We start from the raw sequence: 22,101 nt of genomic DNA, 5'->3' as shown, positions 1-22,101 counted from the left end.
GGCAGCAACTTGTAGGACTCAGTTAGTTCATCCATTGTTTGGAGAAGTGTGGCCAGAAGGGGTCTTCATGGAAGAATTATGGCCAAAAAAATTGACCTTCTGCATGAAAATAAAACAAAGTGACCCAAGTATGAAGAAAGAGATGTAGACCTGGGGTGCAGAATGGTGGCAGCAGGGGCTCTAGACTGAAGTATCAAAATGTGAATTATTGTTCTGTAACAGAAGGCAGTTTGCTCATGAAGGGCTGGAGAGCGGCACAATGATGAGTGTCTGCAGGAACAATGACGCATGGTCGAGGGTCCTTGCTAGTTTGGGGGCTGCAATCCAGCAAATGGAGTTGGAGATTTGGTCAGGATTATTGGTGTCATCATTTCTGAGAAATCCAGGCAGATGCTTATCCATCACGTGATACCATCAGGGAGACGTCTGATTGGCTCCAAACTTATTCTACATCAGGACATGACCCCAAACATATACAGCCAACGTCACTAAGAACGAGGGTCCTGGAGGTGATGATCCGGCCCCCACAGAACCCTGATCACATCATCCAGTCTGTCTGGGATCACAGGAAGACAAGCCTCATACACAGAAGATCTGGGGTCAGGTCTCGAAGATGTTTGGAACAATCTTTCTGCAAAGTTCCTTCAAAAACTCTGTGTAAGTGGCAAATGGCCAAGAGGAATTGACGAAGACAAAGGGCGGTCACCCAATACTGATGGGATTTAGATTTCTCTTTGCATTGTGATGATTGATAAAAATAAACTATTAACATTCCAATTTCTGAAGAAATTCTTACTGTGCCACCTTTATTCCACATCTGCCTAAACTAAAAGTGAACCCCCCCTGTGGTCATTACTTTACACCATTTTCCCAATAAAACATATTTAATATTGAGTTTTCTGATGTTTTATCCTCCAGTTAGGTGTAAAGCTGAGTGTAGGATTCCAGCTTCCTGATACCGGAGAGAATGGCGGTCACACATTTACAGCGAGTCCCACGACGGACTGAGAATGGAGGTAAACCGCTGCTAGATGTTAAGGGAGAGCAGCTTTGGATGTGAATAGAGGAAATATTAAACATTTTAAAATATAGAATTGTTGGAAAAAAAACAAATGTATTTACTGTAAATTATTCTCTGATGTGATGTCATCAATAATCCACACCAATCACACATGCACTATGCTCAGACAGTGACCAGGACGTCTATGTATGACAAAGCCAGTCCCCATCACCATTTATGTCACATGTACGTCATAGAAGAGGGCAAATCACACAGGAGCCCCTCTATGAGTCAGAACAGAGCGATGCTGCAAACAATACCTGGCGGAGATTAAATGGAGTCAGCGTGAGGCATCACATCCGCTGCAAGTGATATCTGCCTCACATCATGTGAAGCTGAACCTGCAGCGATCAGCAGATTGTCCGACACAATATAGAAAGGGGCTGTCAGACCCCATAAGTCATAATGATTAATACTATGGAAGTCCGATTGTGTTCTATCTCATCCATAACAATAGGAGGAGAGAAAAATAAGAGACAGATAATAGATAGATAATAGATAGACAGATAATAGATAGATAATAGATAGATAGATAGATAGATAGATAGATAGATAGATAGATAGATAGATAGATAGATGATAGATTGACAGATAATTGATAGATAGATATGAGATAGATGATAGATAGAGGATAGATATATAATTGATAGATATATGATAGATAGATATATAGATAATTGATAGACAGATAATAGATAGATAGATAAATAATTGATAGATGATACATAGATAGATAATAGATAAATGATAGATAGATAGATAATTGATAAATAGATGATAGATAATAGATACTAGATAGATAGATAATTGATAGACGATAGATAAATAGACAGATAATAGATACATTATAGATAGATGATAGATAATAGATAGATGATAGATAGATAATAGATAGATAATAGATAGATAAAGGATAGATAATAGATAGATAATAGATAGATAGATAGATAGATAGATAGATAATAGATAGACAATAGATAGATAGATAATAGATAGACAATAGATAGATGATATATAGATAATAGATAGATACATAATAGATAGATAATTGATAGATAATTGATAGACAGATTATAGATTGACAGACAATTGATAGATAGGTAGATATGAGATAGATGATAGATAGATGATAGATAATTGATAGACAGATAATAGATGATAGATAATAGATAGATAATAGAAAGATAATAGATATAGGATAGACATAAATACAGTGAATATTAAACCCAATAAAGTAATATTTTTTGTATTTTGTAAGACAAACAAAGCTACATTTTTGCACAGACCCCATGCAGCCTGTATTTATGACTGATACAGAATTTGTCAGCAGATACTTTGTATCTAGATATTGTCCTCACAGCCCCTGAGTGGGAACCATCGCAGATGCAGCAGAGCTGACTTTGCCTTCCCCGCTCTCTGCCCCATAGTGGCCTTGGGGTTTGATGACTGGGGAGGAGATTTGGTTGGAATCTTGGTGACTGGTGATTTCTGATATTGGGCCCATGCTCCCCTGACCGTAACACACGATGGGTTTATAAGGGAGATGGACAGCGATGGACGTCGATTATAAGAAGACATTCAGAACTTACAGGGGGGTAGTCCTCGTAGGGTGCAAGGAACTGTGTCTGAAGCATCTTTCCAGGGCTGATGACCAAATTCTCATAGTTTCCTTTTAGTTCCTTTTGGTATAAATTTCCACCAAAAAAGTTAGATACAGTTAGAAGACGTCATTGTATCCCCTGGCCCGGTGATATGATGTCCTGAAGGTCAGATTCCAGAGGATCCTAGAAGGACGTATCGTCATCCCAGAGGTCCACGGTCCGTGATGCAGGACCAGATTTCTGAGATGAGCGGTTGCTTGTGCTAGAGGCGCAGAGATGTGTCCATACCTCTCGGACCTCTCGGAGAGTTTGTGATGATTGTTGCAGGAGGATATTGTGAAACCACAATGGGCATGTGTGTGGACATCCTAGTGATTGACGCCTCCACGTAAGGAGCGAGGGGCTTGTTTAATCTAATGCACAACATTGCAAGTTCCTGTTTTACTTCCTTTGGCCTTTCCACTACGATCGTTTGTCAAGAAAACCATTCATAAAAAAAATAGTTCAGAAAGCATTTTCTGCAACATCCATAGGGATGCATTGGAGAAGTTGCTTTTTTTCATCTGTGACATCTGAATTTTTACACGTGACAACAAACATATTATCGCTATACACAGAGCATAGTGCATGGTGTTGTTGTGTTCCGTGCCCTAGGAGGCGCCTAGATTTGGCCCTCATGGAGGTTTGTTATTTTTTTCCATCTGTGACATCTGTGTAATTTTTCATGTGTCTCCAAACATATTAGCGCTATATACAGTACATATAGGAAAATGCTGTTGAGTTTCCTGCCCTTGGCGGTGCCTAGATTGTTCTCCACCTCAAAGGCTTCTCACCCAGCTATTCAGTACCCTACCCTGCGCTCAGCGGAGACAAGGACCCCGAAACAGCTGTCTGGAGATGGAGGATTGTTGTTTTTTTTTTCCATCTGTGACATCTGTGTAATTTTTCATGTGTCTACAAACATATTAGCGCTATATACAGTACATATAGGAAAATACTGTTGAGTTTGCTGCCCTTGGCGGTGCCTAGATTGTTCATGACCTCAAAGGCTTCTCACCTGATTTTTCAGTACCCTGCCCTGCGCTCAAGGAAGACTATGATGTATCAGACATTGATACAATAGCCTATAAATATCTATGACCAGAATGCCACTGCAAGAAAAACCTGTGTATACAGATATGTTGCAACGATAAAAATGCAGCCCCCTTTCGGCAGCTGCTTGACGCTAGCACACTACTGTACTTCTTAACTCATTACCAGGACTCCGGTACCTCACTCTTTCTTTTTACTTGTTTGCTAGCATTGTAGCACCTTTGAAGACCACATGCCTGTAAGGATCTGACAACGCATTAAATTGTGGACCCCTCTAACCTTAAAAGGGCTTCATTTAAGGTGTGTCACTACCCACTTGCTTAAAAGGAACCTGTCACCCCCAAAATGGAAGGTGAGCTAAGCCCACCTGCATCAGGGGCTTATCTACAGCCCCTGATGCAGAAAAAGACGTTAGATTATACTCACCCAGGGCGGTCCCGCTGTGGTCCGGTTCGATGTGCGTTGCGGTCCGGTCCGGGTCCTCCCATCTTCTTACGATGACGTCCTCTTGTCTTCACGCCGCAGCTCCGGCTCCAGCGTACTTTGTCTGTCCTGTTGAGGGCAGAGCAAAGTACTGCAGTGCGCAGGCGCCGGGAAAGGTCAGAGAGGCCCAGCACCTGCGCACTGCAGTACTTTGCTCTGCCCTCAACAGGACAAATCAGTACGCCTGTGCAGCGCCCCAGAGTTCTGGTCGTTGCAGTGCTGTGGCTTCGCCGCTAAGGGGAGCCATGGTACGTTCGATGGCACCGAAGGAGTTCCTCCAATCAGGTATCACAGACACCAATATGTTTCACAGCAGGGCCTCCGGGGGGAGCTAAGGGTGCTATTCATTAGGCCACTCCCCACCATAGTGGGTAAACTGGGGGTCAGGCAGGAAGTTAGAGGAGAACGCTGACGGGATTGAACGGAGCAACACCTCGTGGCAGGGGGTGTTGTGAAGGGAGAGACTGTAGGGTCTCTGCCAGGGGTGGGATCCTGGCAGAGGCTTGGCATTGAGAGAACGTAACGGGACCGTGCCTGCTCAGTATAGCGGCGGTGCCCAAGAAAGGACTAGAAGAGAGACAGATTGTGCTGAGTGAGAAACGAGATCAAGAAGAAGGAGAATACCAGCAGGGGTTGTGCTGAAAGAGGCAGCACCTTGCTGAGGCGCAATACCGGTGGCCGGAACGCCGAGGGAGTGGATTAGAATACAGCTTCAAGCCATACTCCAAACAGCGGCAGGACAGTCGGTCTTAGGCGGGCTGTCTACCACATATCACCTATGAAGTCTTGGGGGGCAATTGCGGGAGAGGGGCGACTCTAGGGTCCCGGAAGAACTCCAGGCCTACCTGACAAACGGGTGCCATTCCAACCTGAATACAGGGAAGGGGTGGATTACAGAGGAACATCAAATCGAGTTGTGAGGGAACTTAAGAAACAGACACAACCGTTGTGGGGTCACTTTCCGTGAGCACAGCAGGGAAGGACTACAACACATAGCGCTAAGAAGGAAGGCACAGATTTCCACCTGAGAGGAGAACTCTGGAGGTGCCATTGGACCGGCCGGACTTGCGAAGCCTGGTGAACCGTGTTCTGGACTGAGGACTCAGAGATCTCCAGTAAAGAGGTAAAGAGACTGCAACCTGGTGTCCTCGTTATTAACCGCGCCCTGCACCTCACAACTGCACCGCTACATCGCTATCATTACTACCACCTATTTCACCGGACGTCCCCCACTGACGGACAGGGCCACGGACCGGGTCTAGCCACCGTGACAACCCCGAGACTGAGAACTAGAGGCCCGGCTCCGGGTACCCCTCGGCCCTGCGGCGGTGTGGGGGCGCGCCGCACCTGCGCCGGAGCCGCAACAGGAAGACAAGAAGAGGACGTCATCGTAAGAAGATGGGAGGCCCCGGACCCGGACCGCGACGCCCATCGGACCGGACCGCAGCGGGACCGCCCGCCCAGGTAGTGTAATCTAACCTCTTTTTCTCATCTTTCAGGATACATCGGGGGCTTATCTACAGCATTACAGAATGCCCTAGATAAGCCCCTGATGCTGGTGGGCTTAGCTCAACTTCGATTTTGGGGGTGACAGGTTCCCTTTAAATTAATGTTAAGAGTCTTCAATTTTCAGTATATGAATAGCTCTATGGAGGATTACTTCTAACTTTTTCTAAAATGGGGCACCCCAACATTTCCATACATGTTAATGACCTGGAGATCTACACAATGCTGCCCCCTACAGTCAGAGAAGGGGATTGCTTGAGGTGAGTTCTTGCCATATTTCATGGATATTGGACCCTTGGCTTTGTAGGGACATGGAAAAATGTCTTGATTCTAATATAAAGGGTCCTCGCCACCCCCAGAAAAACTTTCCTGCAAGTTCTGCATATAAGAGTCACCCTCTACTGGGCATGTGAAACTTTTTTTTTTGCCAATCATAAGTCAAACACAAGCACCTTGTCTCCCTAAACCACTGAAACTGCTGTTGTTAAAGTGGTTATTTTCCCATCCAGACAAACCTTACAGGAAACTTTCCACGCAGTCTGAATATGTCATTGTACGGATCAGCGCGGCGAACGCTGCTCCATTTTTAGAAAAGTAGGTGCAACAAAATCCTTTGAGGCTCAGAAGATTTTTTTTTTAGCCTAAGTGAAACCACATGCTATTTCTCCCCCTTAAAACAATAAACAAAAACCCGTAGATCTACATCAAGGGATAACGCGATTATTTTGTTGTACGAGCCAATATCGTACGTCAATTATCTCACTGCTGCCAGCGCTGAGCCGAGGAAGAAAAAGAGGGAGAAGATGGAAAATAAAAATCGCAAAATTATTTTTGAAAGACGCCAACTCCGAAATAGTCCCGGTGACCACGAGTTAGACGGGAACAGACTGTGCCAGGCTCTGTTATTTGCTTCCAGTTGGCCAATGTGGAGCTGTGCGGAGGCAGCCAGGAGCGAGATTCGACTGCAATGTGAAAATCATTAGTCCGGTGTCCCACAGTAAATAACACTCGAGCTGCCATGTAAGTGAGGTCTGCTCAATGTAGGACAGATCAACCCAGAAAGCTCCAGATCACCCTGCTTTTCACTACCCGTGCCTGGCATGTAAATGTCCATTCAGTGGGGGTAACAATCGCGGTCGCAGAGGGGGCACCTTGCGGGAGGGAGGCCCTCCAATGCCAGTGCATAGCTCATCTAGATGTGTGTCCGAGGAAATGCACCACAATACAAGATGTAGCAAACCTGACATTGGCCAGCGGAAACTCCAGCAGCATATGGCCGTGACGTCATATAATTCCCGACACTTGCACTGTGCAGTCAGTTGGCGGCTTCTGTGCCGGCTATAGAAGAAGACACCGTGCGGTGTGGGAGTGGGGGAAGGGGGGCAGAATCGTTTATAATAGCGGCAGAAAGGGAGACATATATACCCGGATGGGTGACATATACCAGGATGGGGGACATATATACCAGGATGGGGGACGAGTATACCAGGATGGGAGACATGTATACTAGGATGGGGGACTTGTATACCAGGATGGGAGACATATATACCAGGATGGGGGCATGTATACCAGGATGGGGGAGATATATACCAGGATGGAGGACATGTATACCAGGATGGAGGACATGTATATCAGGATGGAGGACATATATACCAGGATGGAGGACATGTGTACCAGGATGGAGGACATGTATATCAGGATGGATGACATATATACCAGGATGGGGGACATTATACCAGGATGGGAGACATATATACCAGGATGGGGGAGATATATACCAGAATGGGGGACATGTATACCAGGATGGGTGACATGTATACCAGGATGGAGGACATGTATACCAGGATGGAGGACATGTATACCAGGATGGAGGACATGTATATCAGGATGGGTGACATATATACCAGGATGGAGGACATGTATACCAGGATGGAGGACATGTATATCAGGATGGGGGACATGTATACCAGGATGGGGGACATGTATACCAGGATGGGGGAGATATATACCAGGATGGAGGACATGTATACCAGGATGGAGGACATATATACCAGGATGGGGGACATGTATACCAGGATGGGGGACATGTATACCAGGATGGGGGAGATATATACCAGAATGGGGGACATGTATACCAGGATGGGGGACATGTATACCAGGATGGGGGACATGTATACCAGGATGGAGGACATGTATACCAGGATGGAGGACATGTATACCAGGATGGAGGACATGTATACCAGGATGGGGGACATATATACCAGGATGGAGGACATATATACCAGGATGGAGAACATATATACCAGGATGGGGGATGTGTATACCAGGATGGGGGACATGTATACCAGGATGGGGGACATGTATACCAGGATGGGGGACATGTATACCAGGATGGGGGAGATATATACCAGAATGGGGGACATGTATACCAGGATGGGGGAGATATATACCAGGATGGAGGACATGTATACCAGGATGGGGGACATGTATACCAGGATGGGGGACATGCATACCAGGATGGGGGACATGTATACCAGAATAGAGGACATGTATACCAGGATGAAGGACATGTATACCAGGATGGGGGACATATATACCAGGATGGAGGACATATATACCAGGATGGAGAACATATATACCAGGATGGGGGACATATATACCAGGATGGAGGACATATATACCAGGATGGGGGACGTATATACCAAGATGGGGGGCATGTATACCAGGATGGGGAGATATATACTGGGATGGGGACATATATACCAGGATGGGAGGCATAAATACTGAATAGTTCCAGGATGGGGTTCATATGTACCAAAAAGGTAGACATGTATACCTGGAAGTGGCCCTGGATGAGAGAAATGGTGGACATATATACATGAAAGGTGCCTAGGATGGGGGACATTAGTACAAGATGGGGGACATTATTACATGATGGTGGATTTATATACATGGAAGGGGCCCAGGATGAGAGAGATATGTATATTGCATACCTTGAAGGGGCTCAGGATGGGGGACATTAGTACAGGGTGGGAGACATATATATGTGGAATGGGCCCAGGATGGGGGACATTAGTACAGGGTGGGGGACATTAGCCCATGAGTGCTAACCACTGAGCCACCATACAGTGCGAACTACTGAGCCACCGTGCTGCCCAATATAATTTTTTATTTTTTAGTTATGTTTATTATTACTTGGGTTCTTGAAAGACCTGACTACATAAAAATGTACATTGTATTCGCATCAAGTAAATTTGATGTGAATCGAATTTCATGTCCAAATTCGAGTGAATCTAAATTCAAATTTTTTAGGCAGATGCGCTCATCACTATTTTATACCTATTTAGTTATTGTACATTATTATTGATTTGGCATCATTTTTATTATGCTGCAATAAGTATTATCATCAATTTTGGGCAATATTATTTTAGAATATCTGGTATTATTTTAACTGACACTCACAGAGAAAATAGTATGAAAGATATAAGGATATCCAAAAATATATATAATGACAGAAAAATTAACCCTTTAAAAATTAGCAAATCTTTATTAGATTTATGCAGTTTTAGAGAGCCAACCTACGCGGCTCAGGTAGGGGCAACTAAGTATTACAGTCTTACAGGAATACTGTAAGTGCCCTTTCCCCTTCCTACCCTATTATTTTTGAAGTGATCCTCTTCTTCCCCCTATTTATATATATATATAATTTTATTGTGTAATTTTTTTTTTAAATGAGTCTAACTTATAAAGATTTAGTAATTTTTAAAGGGGTAATTTTTCTGTATTCATATTATTACAACTGTCAACTTTAGTTAAAAATTATTATTATTTTTATTAAATGGTTATTGTTTTATTTATATTATGATTTTTATTTGTATTTTTAATCATTATTATTGTTATTTCCATTAGTAATAATAGTAATAATAATAGTAATAAGTTTGTAATCTTTAAGATTACAAACTTATTATTATTATTACTATTATTAGTAGTAGTACTAGTATTACTACTACTAAAATAATGGAAATAACAGTAATAATGATTAAAAAATGCAAATAAAAATTATAAATTATAACATAAATTCTGAAATATGTGGGGCTCCCACTAAACATGTTGCCATGAGAGTAATGTATTTGCAACGTCCTTCTTCCTTTATGCTCCATATGTTAAATAAATCCAAGCGGGGCAATTACGGAGGAAAATAAATAAATAAAGTCTCCATTGTCCAAGTGTTTTCTTTAAACAAAAGCCCAGAAGTCGCATGCCATTCCCATATCTCCTGCACCATGTCCAACTTCCCAGAGGAACAACAGGAAAACAAAGTGCAAATTCAGAATAACTGTGACCAAAGAACAATACACTTAGCCCTGCCATTGCCAAGAGACTTGATGAATAGAGGAAGGAGTAAACTTGAGAGATTGCTTCGAGGAAGGTTTTGTAACTGCTCTCAGCAAATCGTGGAGTCACAAAACGTCTAAGATCAAGGTCTAAGCTGGAGGTTATCACCACCAGATCCACCATTGTGCATGTTAAGCCCTTCTGTCCGTGTCATGAAATTTATGACTTGATTTGAACTGTGGAATATTTAAAATGGAAAAAAGTTGATAACTTTATAAAAAAAAGGTAAACTTCTCCAACTTAAATCCTGAAAGAGCAAGTCAACCCCAACGTTCAAAGCAACACACCGTGATGAGTTCATGCAGATCATGTTATCCCTCTCCATGCAATGATCTAGAGGGTAACAAAAGTGTCCGTGAGGCATTTGGTAGCACCCTTCAGCAGTTGACATATCTATATTTCACAGAAACATAGGCAACAGTTTATGGTGAATTAGTATGATCACCCTTTATTGACCAAAGATCAACTTTCATCTCTTATTGGAGAGCATTGACTCAAATTAAATTTTCTCCCCGTTCGGTGCTCATTGATCCAAGCAAAACTTTCCTCTTATGGAGATAATTAATCAAAGATCAGCCCTCATGCTTTATGACACTCAATGACCCAAGTTTTTTTTTCACACTTTATGGCGTTCATTGACCAATGCTTAACCTTCACCTCTTATAATGTTTAATAACCTAAGTTCAACCTTAACCCCTTGTGGTACTCACAGACTCAAGTTAAACCTTCAGTCCTTGTGGTACGCAGTGAGCCAAGTTCAACATTCACCTCATGTGGTACTCATTGACTCAAGTTCAGACTTCATTCCTTATGATACTCACTGACCCAAGTTGAACCTTCATCCCTTATGAGTCTCATTGACCCAAATTCAACCACCACCCCATATGTCAATGTCTCAGATTCATAGTTCAAACTTTCCTTCAACCTTCAACCTTCACCCCTTATGGCACTCAACTGAAATTCAACATTTACCCCTTATGGCATGCACTGTCCCAAGTTTGACTTTCATCCTTTATGACACCTGTTGATCCAAGCTCAACCACCATTCTTTATAACAGTCATTGACTCAATTTCAATCTTCACACCTTGTTGCACTCACTGACCCAAGTTCACTTCTTACTCCTTATGTCGCACGTTGACCCATTAGACCTAATTCAACTCTCAGGGCAGTTCTTCCTTCCTTTCACTGAGGTGTTTTTGCTGAATTTGTTTTTTTAGTAGACTCATAGTAGTGGAGGAGGAATAATGCTATGGGCTTGTTTTGTTGGGGTTGGACTTAGCCCCTTAGTTCCAGTGAAGGGAAATCTAAAGGATTCAGCTCAAGACATTGTGGACAATTGGGAACAGTTTGTGGAAGGCCACTTTCTGTTCCTCATGACTGTTCAGTGTGTACAAGGTCCATATAGACATGGAAGGGGAGTTTGATATAAGAACTTGACTGGACATAGCCTTGACCTCAGCCCCATCAAACAAATTTAGGATCACCTAGATCCAAGAATGTGAGCTCGGCATCTGCTCCAATATCAGTATCTGACCTCAAAAATGCTCTTCTGGCGGAATACCCTTCTGGATGAAAACAGAAAGCTACTCTGTGATACTTGCACCTTGTCTGGACAGAGCAGGATATATGCCTTGATGGTAGTTCAATTAAAATCTTATCTCTTGCAGATTCAGGATACCCCATGGAGACATAATAAATAGCCTTTGAGGTTAGATGTAACACATGTTGAGAAACTGGCATCCAGACCAGTGGTCTCCAACCTATGGTTCTTCAGCCTTTATGAAGCTCCAACTTCAACATGGTTGTCAGGGCATCCTGGGTTTAAGAATTAAGTCTATTATTGGACATCAGCCAGTGTTAGAAGATGTCTCAGGAATCACCTGACATCTCCTGATCTTATTAATATTCTGGTATTCTGTGTAAAAATCAACAATTCTCTGTACTTACGGTAACAAAGGAAATATTGAGAGATATACAGCAGCGGTCCTCTCCTAAGATAAGACTTCAACTTCAGTTAGTAGTAAGAGGTTGTAATGAGGTTAGTGAAGTAACTTCAGAAGGGTTAGGACACAGTAGTATCTACTTGAATTTACCCTAGTGCTTACCCCTAATGTGTCCCTGAAAACAGTCTCTCTCCTCCTAGCCCCAGAAAAACATTGTCCCTTTTTTATTTTACCAGTGATTCGCTCTCCAGATTCTCTGCTGCAGACAGGTGTGAACAGCTCTGTGTCCCACCACTAAAAAAGCAGCTGATTGTCCCTCACAGCAGGAAATCCCGGCCTGCCATGAAGCACCAATCAGCTGTAAGTACACTCAGACTTATCCTAATATGTATAGGGTCCTTTAACCCCTTCATGACCCAGCCTATTTTGGCCTTAATGACCTTGCCGTTTTTTGCAATTCTGACCAGTGTCCCTTTATGAGGTAATAACTCAGGAACGCTTCAACGGATCCTAGCGATTCTGAGATTGTTTTTTTCGTGACATATTGGGCTTCATGTTAGTGGTAAATTTAGGTCGATAATTTCTGAGTTTATTTGTGAAAAAAACGGAAATTTGGCGAAAATTTTGAAAATTTCGCAATTTTCACATTTTGAATTTTTATTCTGTTAAACCAGAGAGTTATGTGACACAAAATAGTTAATAAATAACATTTCCCACATGTCTACTTTACATCAGCACAATTTTGGAAACAAATTTTTTTTTTGCTAGGAAGTTATAAGGGTTAAAATTTGACCAGTGATTTCTCATTTTTACAACAAAATTTACAAAACCATTTTTTTTAGGGACCACCTCACATTTGAAGTCAGTTTGAGGGTTCTATATGGCTGAAAATACCCCAAAGTGACACCATTCTAAAAACTGCACCCCTCAAGGTGCTCAAAACCACATTCAAGAAGTTTATTAACCCTTCAGGTGTTTCACAGCAGCAGAAGCAACATGGAAGGAAAAAATGAACATTTAACTTTTTAGTCACAAAAATGATCTTTTAGCAACAATTTTTTTATTTTCCCAAGGGTAAAAGGAAAAACTGGACCACGAACGATGTTGTCCAATTTGTCCTGAGTACGCTGATACCTCATATGTGGGGGTAAACCACTGTTTGGGCATACGGCAGGGCTTGGAAGGAAAGGAGCGCCATTTGACTTTTTGAATGAAAAATTGGCTCCAATCTTTAGCGGACACCATGTCGCGTTTGGAGAGCCCCCGTGTGCCTAAACATTGGAGCTCCCCCACAAGTGACCCCATTTTGGAAACTAGACCCCCCAAGGAACTTATCTAGAAGCATAGTGAGCACTTTAAACCCCCAGGTGCTTCACAAATTGATCCGTAAAAATTAAACAGTACTTTTTTTTCACAAAAAAATTATTTTAGCCTCAATTTTTTCATTTTCACATGGGCAACAGGATAAAATGGATCCTAAAATTTGTTGGACAATTTCTCCTGAGTACACTGATACCTCACATGTGGGGGTAAACCACTGTTTGGGCACATGGTAAGGCTCGGAAGGGAAGGAGCGCCATTTGACTTTTTGAATGAAAAATGATCTCCATCGCTAGCAGAGACCATGTCACGTTTGGAGAGCCCCCGTGTGCCTAAACATTGGAGCGCTCCCACAAGTGACCCCATTTTGGAAAGTAGACCCCCCAAGGAACTTATCTAGAAGCATAGTGAGCACTTTAAACTCTCAGGTGCTTCACAAATTGATCCGTAAAAATTAAAAAGTACTTTTTTTTCACACAAAATTTCTTTTAGCCTCAATTTTTTCATTTTCACATGGGCAACAGGATAAAATGGATCCTAAAATTTGTTGGGCAATTTCTGCTGAGTATGTTGATACCTCATATGTGGGGGTAAACCACTGTTTGGGTGCACGGCAAGGCTCGGAAGGGGAGGCGTGCCATTTGACTTTTTGAATGGAAAATTAGCTCCAATCGTTAGCGAACACCATGTCGCGTTTGGAGAGCCCCTGTGTGCCTAAACATTGGAGCTCCCCTACACGTGACCCCATTTTGGAAACTAGACCCCCCAAGGAACTTATCTAGATGCATAGTGAGCACTTATAACCCCCAGGTGCTTCACAGAAGTTTATAACGCAGAGCCGTGAAAATAAAAAAATAATTTTTCTTTCCTCAAAAATGAGTTTTAGCCCAGGATTTTTTAATTTTCCAAGGGTAATAGGAGAAATTGGACCCCAAATGTTGTTGTCCAGTTTGTCCTGAGTACGATGATACCCCATATGTGGGGGTAAACCACTGTTTGGGCACACGGCAGGGCTCGGAAGGGAAGGCACGCCATTTGGCTTTTTGAATGGAAAATTAGCTCCAATCATTAGCGGACACCATGTCACGTTTGGAGAGCCCCTGTGTGCCTAAACATTGGAGCTCCCTAACAAGTGACCCCATTTTGGAAACTAGACCTCCCAAGGAACTAATCTAGATGTGTGGTGAACACTTTGAACCCCCAAGTGCTTCGCAGAAGTTTATAACGCAGAGCCGTGAAAATAATAAATGTGTTTCCTTTCCTCAAAAATATTTTTTTAGCCCAGAATTTTTTTATTTTTGCAAGGGTAACAGGAGAAATTGGACCCCAAAAGTTGTTGTCCAGTTTCTCCTGAGTACGGTGATACCCCATATGTGGGGGTAAACCACTGTTTGGGCACATGCCGGGGCTCGGAAGGGAAGTAGTGACGTTTTGGAATGCAGACTTTGATGGAATGCTCTGCGGGCGTCACGTTGCATTTGCAGAGCCCCTGATGTGCCTAAACAGTAGGAACTCCCCACAAGTGACTCCATTTTGGAAACTAGACCCCACAAGGAACTTATCTAGATGTGTGGTGAGCACTTTGAACCCCCAAGTGCTTCACAGAAGTTTATAACGCAGAGCCGTGAAAATAATAAATGTGTTTCCTTTCCTCAAAAATATTTTTTTAGCCCAGAATTTTTTATTTTTGCAAGGGTAACAGGAGAAATTGGACCTCAAAAGTTGTTGTCCAGTTTCTCCTGAGTACGCTGATACCCCATATGTGGGGGTAAACCACTGTTTGGGCACATGCCGGGGCTCGGAAGGGAAGTAGTGACGTTTTGGAATGCAGACTTTGATGGAATGCTCTGCGGGCGTCACGTTGCATTTGCAGAGCCCCTGATGTGCCTAAACAGTAGGAACTCCCCACAAGTGACTCCATTTTGGAAACTAGACCCCGCAAGGAACTTATCTAGATGTGTGGTGAGCACTTTGAACCCCCAAGTGCTTCACAGAAGTTTATAACGCAGAGCCGTGAAAATAATAAATGTGTTTCCTTTCCTCAAAAATATTTTTTTAGCCCAGAATTTTTTATTTTTGCAAGGGTAACAGGAGAAATTGGACCTCAAAAGTTGTTGTCCAGTTTCTCCTGAGTACGCTGATACCCCATATGTGGGGGTAAACCACTGTTTGGGCACATGCCGGGGCTCGGAAGGGAAGTAGTGACGTTTTGGAATGCAGACTTTGATGGAATGCTCTGCGGGCGTCACGTTGCATTTGCAGAGCCCCTGATGTGCCTAAACAGTAGGAACTCCCCACAAGTGACTCCATTTTGGAAACTAGACCCCGCAAGGAACTTATCTAGATGTGTGGTGAGCACTTTGAACCCCCAAGTGCTTCACAGAAGTTTACAACACAGAGCCGTGAAAATAAAAAATCATTTTTCTTTCCTCAAAAAAGATGTTTTAGCAAGCAATTTTTTATTTTCACAAGGGTAACAGGAGAAATTGGGCCCCAATGTTTGTTGCCCAGTTTGTTGTGAGTACAGTGATACCCCATATGTGGGGGTAAACCACTGTTTGGGCGCACGTCAGGGCTCGGAAGGGAAGTAGTGACATTTGAAATGCAGACTTTGATGGAATGGTCTGCGGGCGTCACGTTGCATTTGCAGAGCCCCTGATGTGCCTAAACAGTAGAAACACCCCACAAGTGACCCCATTTTGGAAACTAGACCCCCCAAGGAACTTATCTAGATGTGTGATGAGCACGTTCAACCTCCAAGTGCTTCACAGAAGTTTACAACGCAGAGCCGTGAAAATAAAAAATAATTCTTCTTTCCTCAAAAATTATGTCTTAGCAAGTAATTTTTTATTTTTGCAAGGGTAACAGGAGAAATTGGACCCCAACAGTTGTTGCCCAGTTTGTCCTGAGTACGCTGGTACCCCAAATGTGGGGGTAAACCACTGTTTGGGCACACGTCGGGGCTTGGAAGGGAGGGAGCACCATTTGACTTTTTGAATGCAAGATTGGCTGGAATCAATGGTGGTGCCATGTTGCGTTTGGAGACCCCTGATGTGCCCTAACAGTGGAAACCCCTCATTTCTAACTTCAACACTAACCCCAACACACCCCTAATCCTAATCCCAACTGTAGCCATAACCCTAATCCCAACCCTAACCCCAACACACCCCTAACCACAACCCTAACCCCAACACACCCGTAACCCTAATTCCAACCCTAGCCCTAATTCCAACCCTAACCCTAAGGGTATGTGCCCACGTAGCGGATTCGTGTGAGATTTTTCCGTACGACTTTTGAAAAATCTGCAAGTAAAAGGCACTGCGTTTTACCTGCGGATTTACAGCAGATTTCCAGTGTTTTTTTGTGCGGATTTCACCTGCGGATTCCTATTGAGGAACAGGTGTAAAACGCTGCGGAATCCGCACAAAGAATTGACATGCTGTGGAAAATACAACGCAGCGTTTCTGCACGGAATTTTCCGCACCATGGGCACAGCGGATTTGGTTTTCCATAGGTGTACACGGTACTGTAAACCTGATGGAAAACTGCTACGAATTCGCAGCGGCCAATCCGCTGCGGATCCGCGGCCGATCCGCTGCGGATCCGCGGCCGATCCGCTGCGGATCCGCGGCCGATCCGCTGCGGATCCGCGGCCGATCCGCTGCGGATCCGCGGCCGATCCGCTGCGGATCCGCGGCCGATCCGCTGCGGATCCGCGGCCGATCCGCTGCGGATCCGCCGCCGATCCGCTGCGGATCCGCGGCCGATCCGCTGCGGATCCGCCGCCGATCCGCTGCGGATCCGCGGCCGATCCGCTGCGGATCCGCCGCCGATCCGCTGCGGATCCGCCGCCGATCCGCTGCGGATCCGCTGCCAAATCCGCACATGCCATAACCCTAACCCTACCCGTAACCCTAACCCTAGTTCTAACCCTAACCCTAACCACAGTGGGAAAAAAAAATAAAAATATTTTCTTTATTTTATTATTGTCCCTATCTATGGGGGTGATAAAGGGGGGGGGTTATTTATTATTTTTTTTATTTTGATCGCTGTGGTAGAACCTACCACAGCGATCAAAATGTACCTGTAAGGAATCTGCCGGCCGGCGGGCGTACTGAGCATGCGCCCGCCATTTTGGAAGATGGCGGCGCCCAGCGAGGAGACGGCCGGACACCGGGAGGATCGGTAAGTATGAAGGGGTGGTGGGGGGGTGGATCTGAGCACAGGGGGGGTGATCGGAGGACGGGGGGAGCGGACAGCAGGACGGGGGAGCGGGCAAGAGCACGGGGCAGCGGAGCACAGGACGGAGGGGACCGGACCCCATAACGGAGCGGTGGGGGGGCGATCGGTGGGGTGGGGGGTGGTCACTTCAGGTTTTCCAGCCATGGCCGATGATATTGCAGCATCGGCCATGGCTGGATTGTAATATTTCACCTGTTTTTTAGGTGAAATATTACAAATCGCTCTGATTGGCAGTTTCACTTTCAACAGCCAATCAGAGCGATCGTAGCCACGGGGGGGTGAAGCCACCCCCCCTGGGCTGAAGTACCACTCCCCCTCTCCCTGCAGATCGGGTAAAATAGGAGTTAACCCCTTCACCCGATCTGCAGGGACGCGATCATTCCATGACGCCACATAGGCGTCATGGGTCCGATTGGCACGGGTTTTCATGACGCCTATGTGGCGTCATGGGTCGGGAAGGGCTTAATGGCACTGTGCAGAGAAAATTATTGGGAAACATATCTTAAAGCCGTGAACTCTGGTTTTTCCTTCAGTCCCATTGCCCCCAGTTTATAACATGCAGCCCCTCATCTTTGGAGTATAGCTTCTGGTCCCTCACCCCCGGGGTATAACCTCTGGTCCCAGGATTATAACCTCTAGCCCCCCCACCATTCCATTTGTCTTTATCAACATGTGACAGAGAGCTCACCGATACCAGCGCGGTCCTATAATGGGAGCCATCAGTGTAACAAGTACGTTCATGACATTTCTTCCCTCCTGAATCTTCCCCCATCACCTGTGAGTGATATTATTGAGAAGTGGAAGGAACCGCAGCAACTCAGCCACAGAGTGGAGACCCCGTAACGTTACAGAGCGGGGGGCCGAGTGCTGAGGAGCAAAGAGCAGAAAAGTCACCACCGCTCTGCCGACCCCGTACCTGCAGAGTCCAGACTTCTTCTGGTATAGCATCAGCACAAACACCCCCAGCTGGAAGCTTCATGGCCGAGCAGCTGCATGCAGACGTACATCACCAAGCACAATGCCGAGCGTCGGATGGAGTGGTGTAAGGCCGCTACCACTTGTCTTTGGAGGAAACGTGTTCAGTGCACGTCCTCTTTTCACGAGTCAAGGGAAATCTTAATACTTCAGCACAAGACATTGTGGACAATTGTATCTTCAGCTTTGTGGGAACTGTTTGGGGAAGACTAGTGTTGAGCGATACCTTCCGATACTCAAAGGTATCGGTATCGGATAGGATCGGCCGATATCCAAAAAATATCGGATATCGCCGATACCGATACCCGATACCAATGCAAGTCAATGGGACACAAGTATCGGAAGCTATCCTGGTTGGTTCCCAGGGTCTGAAGGAGAGGAAACTCTCCTTCAGGCCCTGGGATCCATATTCATGTAAAAAATAAAGAATAAAAATAAAAAATATGGATATACTCACCCCTCCGAAAACCCTGGCTGTCACCGCTGCAAGCGTCTGCCTCCGTTCCTAAGAATGCAGAGCGTGAAGGACCTTCGATGACGTCGTGGTCAGGTGACCGGAGGGGTGAGTATATCCATATTTTTTATTTTTATTCTTTATTTTTTACATGAGTATGGATCCCCGGGCCTGAAGGAGAGTTTCCTCTCCTTCAGACCCTGGGAACCATATGCACCGCACACGCCGAAGATGACTGGGAACACTTCCGATTCCGATTTCCGATATCGCAAAAATATCGGAACTCGGTATCGGAATTCCAATACAGCAAATATCGGCCGATACCCGATATTTGCAGTATCGGAATGCTCAACACTAGGGAAGACCCTTTCCTGTCCCCTATGACTGTGCCCAGTGCACAATGTCCATACAGACATGGAGGGAAGAACATGAGTGGCCGCACAGAGCCCGGACCACAGCCCCTCCAATAACTAGACTGGAGATCATGAGCCCGGCCTCTCCCAACATCAGCGTCTGACCTCACCAATGATCTTCTGGATGAAGGGGAAAAAAATCTCACAGACTCCTCCAAGATTTTGTAGAAATCCTTCCCAGAAGAGCGGGAGCCGTTATATCTACAGAGGGGCGACTCCATATTAATATCTTAGGATGTAGAATTGGAGGTCGGAAAAGCTCCTGGAGGGGGGCATATACTTTTGTCTATATAGAGTATTTCTAGTGTTAATGCCAACTCGATCACAGGTTTCAATGTGACCGCTGACTACACTGTAATGTCTGTCCAGCTACAAACCATCTACCATGTGGTGTTTCTCCTACACACACGACTTTCCATATAAGACAATGGCTACCCATTTTTTTTTATTAATTATGGGTAATAAAAAAAATGATGGCTGCCTGTCATGTTTCACTGTGATCGTGCCACATTTGTCACTGCATCCGGTCAACTAAGCACACAAAGGGATGAAATGCAACCAGTGGACTCCAGCCCTTCCGGAGCTGAGCGCTCATTACCTATATCTTGCAAGAAGCAGAGAAGACCAAGCTCATGTTCTCTTTGTTTGGAAGGAAATAACAACTTGGAAATATTTTCATTATCTCTCATCTTCAAGTGCATTCAGGACACATGAAATATATATTTATTTTACTCTGTTTACAGAGTGCGGGAACTTGTTTTGGGTGACGAAAATAACTTTAAGTCAAAAAAGTTCAACTTTCTTTTAAAAGTTTTGGGATGGCAAAAAAAGAAACAAAAAAAAGCCTCAGAGCCTTAATGCCGCTCTCCTCTCTTTATCATGTCTGTTTTAGTACCGTATTTTCCAGCATATAAGACGACTGGGCGTATAAGACGACCCCCCAACTTTTCCAGTTAAAATATGAAATCTTCTTAAAAGTCGGGGGTCTTCTTATATGCCGTATGTCGTCTTATAGGGCCGGTGACTAATGTGCCTTTTGGGGTGGGGAGTGGTCCCGATGATGAAGAGAGGGGGCGTCTCACAGGAAAGTGTGAGTGGAGTAGCCCCCTGTTACCTCATTGCGGCAGCGTGGGGGTCTCTGTGCTGGGGAGCGGCGGCTCCTCATTGCGGTAGCATAGGGTTCCTGTGCTGGGAGCGGCAGCTCCTCTTCGTGCTGTGGGGGCTCTGTGCTGTGGGGCGGTGCATCTTCTTGCAGCGTCGGGGCTTCTCCGGCATCTCCTCAAGGCCCGGAGGCACCGGCAGCTCCATTGCTGCGATGCGGTGGCCTCCGGGAAAATGGCCGCTGGGGGTGGCGCATGCTCAGATTCAGATCTCGTCCCGAGATCTCGGAAGACGAGATCTGAATCTGAGCATGCGCCGCCCCCAGCGGCCATTTTCCCGGAGGCCACCGCATCGTAATAATGGAGCTGCCGGTGCCTCCGGGCCTTGCGGAGATGCCGGAGGAGCCCCGACGCTGCAAGAAGATGCACCGCCCCACAGCACAGAGCCCCCATGGCACGAAGAGGAGCTGCCGCTCCCAGCACAGGAACCCTATGCTACCGCAATGAGGAGCCGCCGCTCCCCAGCACAGAGACCCCCACGCTGCCGCAATGAGGTAACAGGGGGCTACTCCACTCACACTTTCCTGTGAGACGCCCCCTCTCTTCGTCATCGGGACCACACACCCCCACCCACCATATGCACATTTGTCTGTACCCGGCGTATAAGACGACCCCCGACTTTTAAGAAGATTTTGAGGGGTTAAAAAGTCGTCTTATACGCCGGAAAATACGGTAAATACTTCTTTCTTAATTCTGGGGCATATTTTCTTAAAACTCTGAGTTGTGTTGTCCTTCTGTTATTCCTCATGAAAATTGGTGTTATTGTTCTCTTGACACTAGGTTCTGTATATAGTCGGACACTATGAGCACTGATTGCTCTTCGTTAGGGTTCCACACATAGTAGACTGAAGTCAACCAAACCCAACCATTTTTGCAGGATTTGCTAACCATCTGATGTGTATGGGGGTTCGAAATTCTGCCCCAACAGGCCATGTTTGGAGAAATACCGTAAGTGTCGGCCTGTTCAAAAATTGTCCGAAGTATTACTAAGTGGACTTCTAATTGTGAAGAAACTTCCTACAGGCGCTTGACTATGGGAAATAATATATACAGCCAGGGCAAAAAAATCCACTCCCCCTCCAGACCCCTCTACTGGAAAAACTTTATGGAATCATTGTATTTTTTTAGCTGTTAAAGAAACGTTGGTGACATCCAGGAGATTTGCCAACACTTCCAGAAGTCCTGTTTTTCCCTGAGCCTTCCTGATATTTGGGAAATGTAATTTGTATAACTTGAAGACCAAAGAAAAATGGGTTCTCCAAAGTAGCGCATAAAGGAAAACTCCTATAATAGATATAATGTATAATTTCTACGAAAGAAGACGACTAGCAGAAGTATTTTATCACAGCCAAGACCTAACTGTCAAGGGCCGTCATTTCGTTAAGCTTCTGCCAGTAAAAGTAAAGACCAGATAAAATTCTGGATAATTCACTGAGCGTTTTTGGTTCAAAACTAA

General features: G+C 44.9%; 1 protein-coding gene across 5 annotated transcripts in view; it reads right to left on the bottom strand.

Annotated features, from left to right (window-relative positions):
* The window catches only part of ERG (ETS transcription factor ERG), a 325,494-nt gene that overhangs the window by 31,250 nt on the left and 272,143 nt on the right, over positions 1-22,101 (bottom strand). For 2 of the 5 annotated variants that reach the window (XM_077278931.1, XM_077278932.1), the window contains exon 1: positions 2,650-2,992. The exons of 2 other annotated variants lie outside the window; for them this stretch is intronic. In XM_077278931.1, the coding sequence (XP_077135046.1) occupies positions 2,650-2,694 (45 nt within the window). In that variant the 5' untranslated portion in view covers positions 2,695-2,992. Of the gene's footprint in view, positions 1-2,649; positions 2,993-22,101 lie in introns of those variants that run through there. One more of the 5 variants, XM_077278928.1, reaches the window with a different exon arrangement.

This window comes from Ranitomeya variabilis, assembly GCF_051348905.1.
Source record: "Ranitomeya variabilis isolate aRanVar5 chromosome 1 unlocalized genomic scaffold, aRanVar5.hap1 SUPER_1_unloc_1, whole genome shotgun sequence".
In the NCBI taxonomy this organism is placed as follows: domain Eukaryota; kingdom Metazoa; phylum Chordata; class Amphibia; order Anura; family Dendrobatidae; genus Ranitomeya; species Ranitomeya variabilis.
The sequence above is the reverse complement of the archived record's forward strand: the minus strand, read 5'-3'. Positions and strand labels throughout refer to the sequence as shown.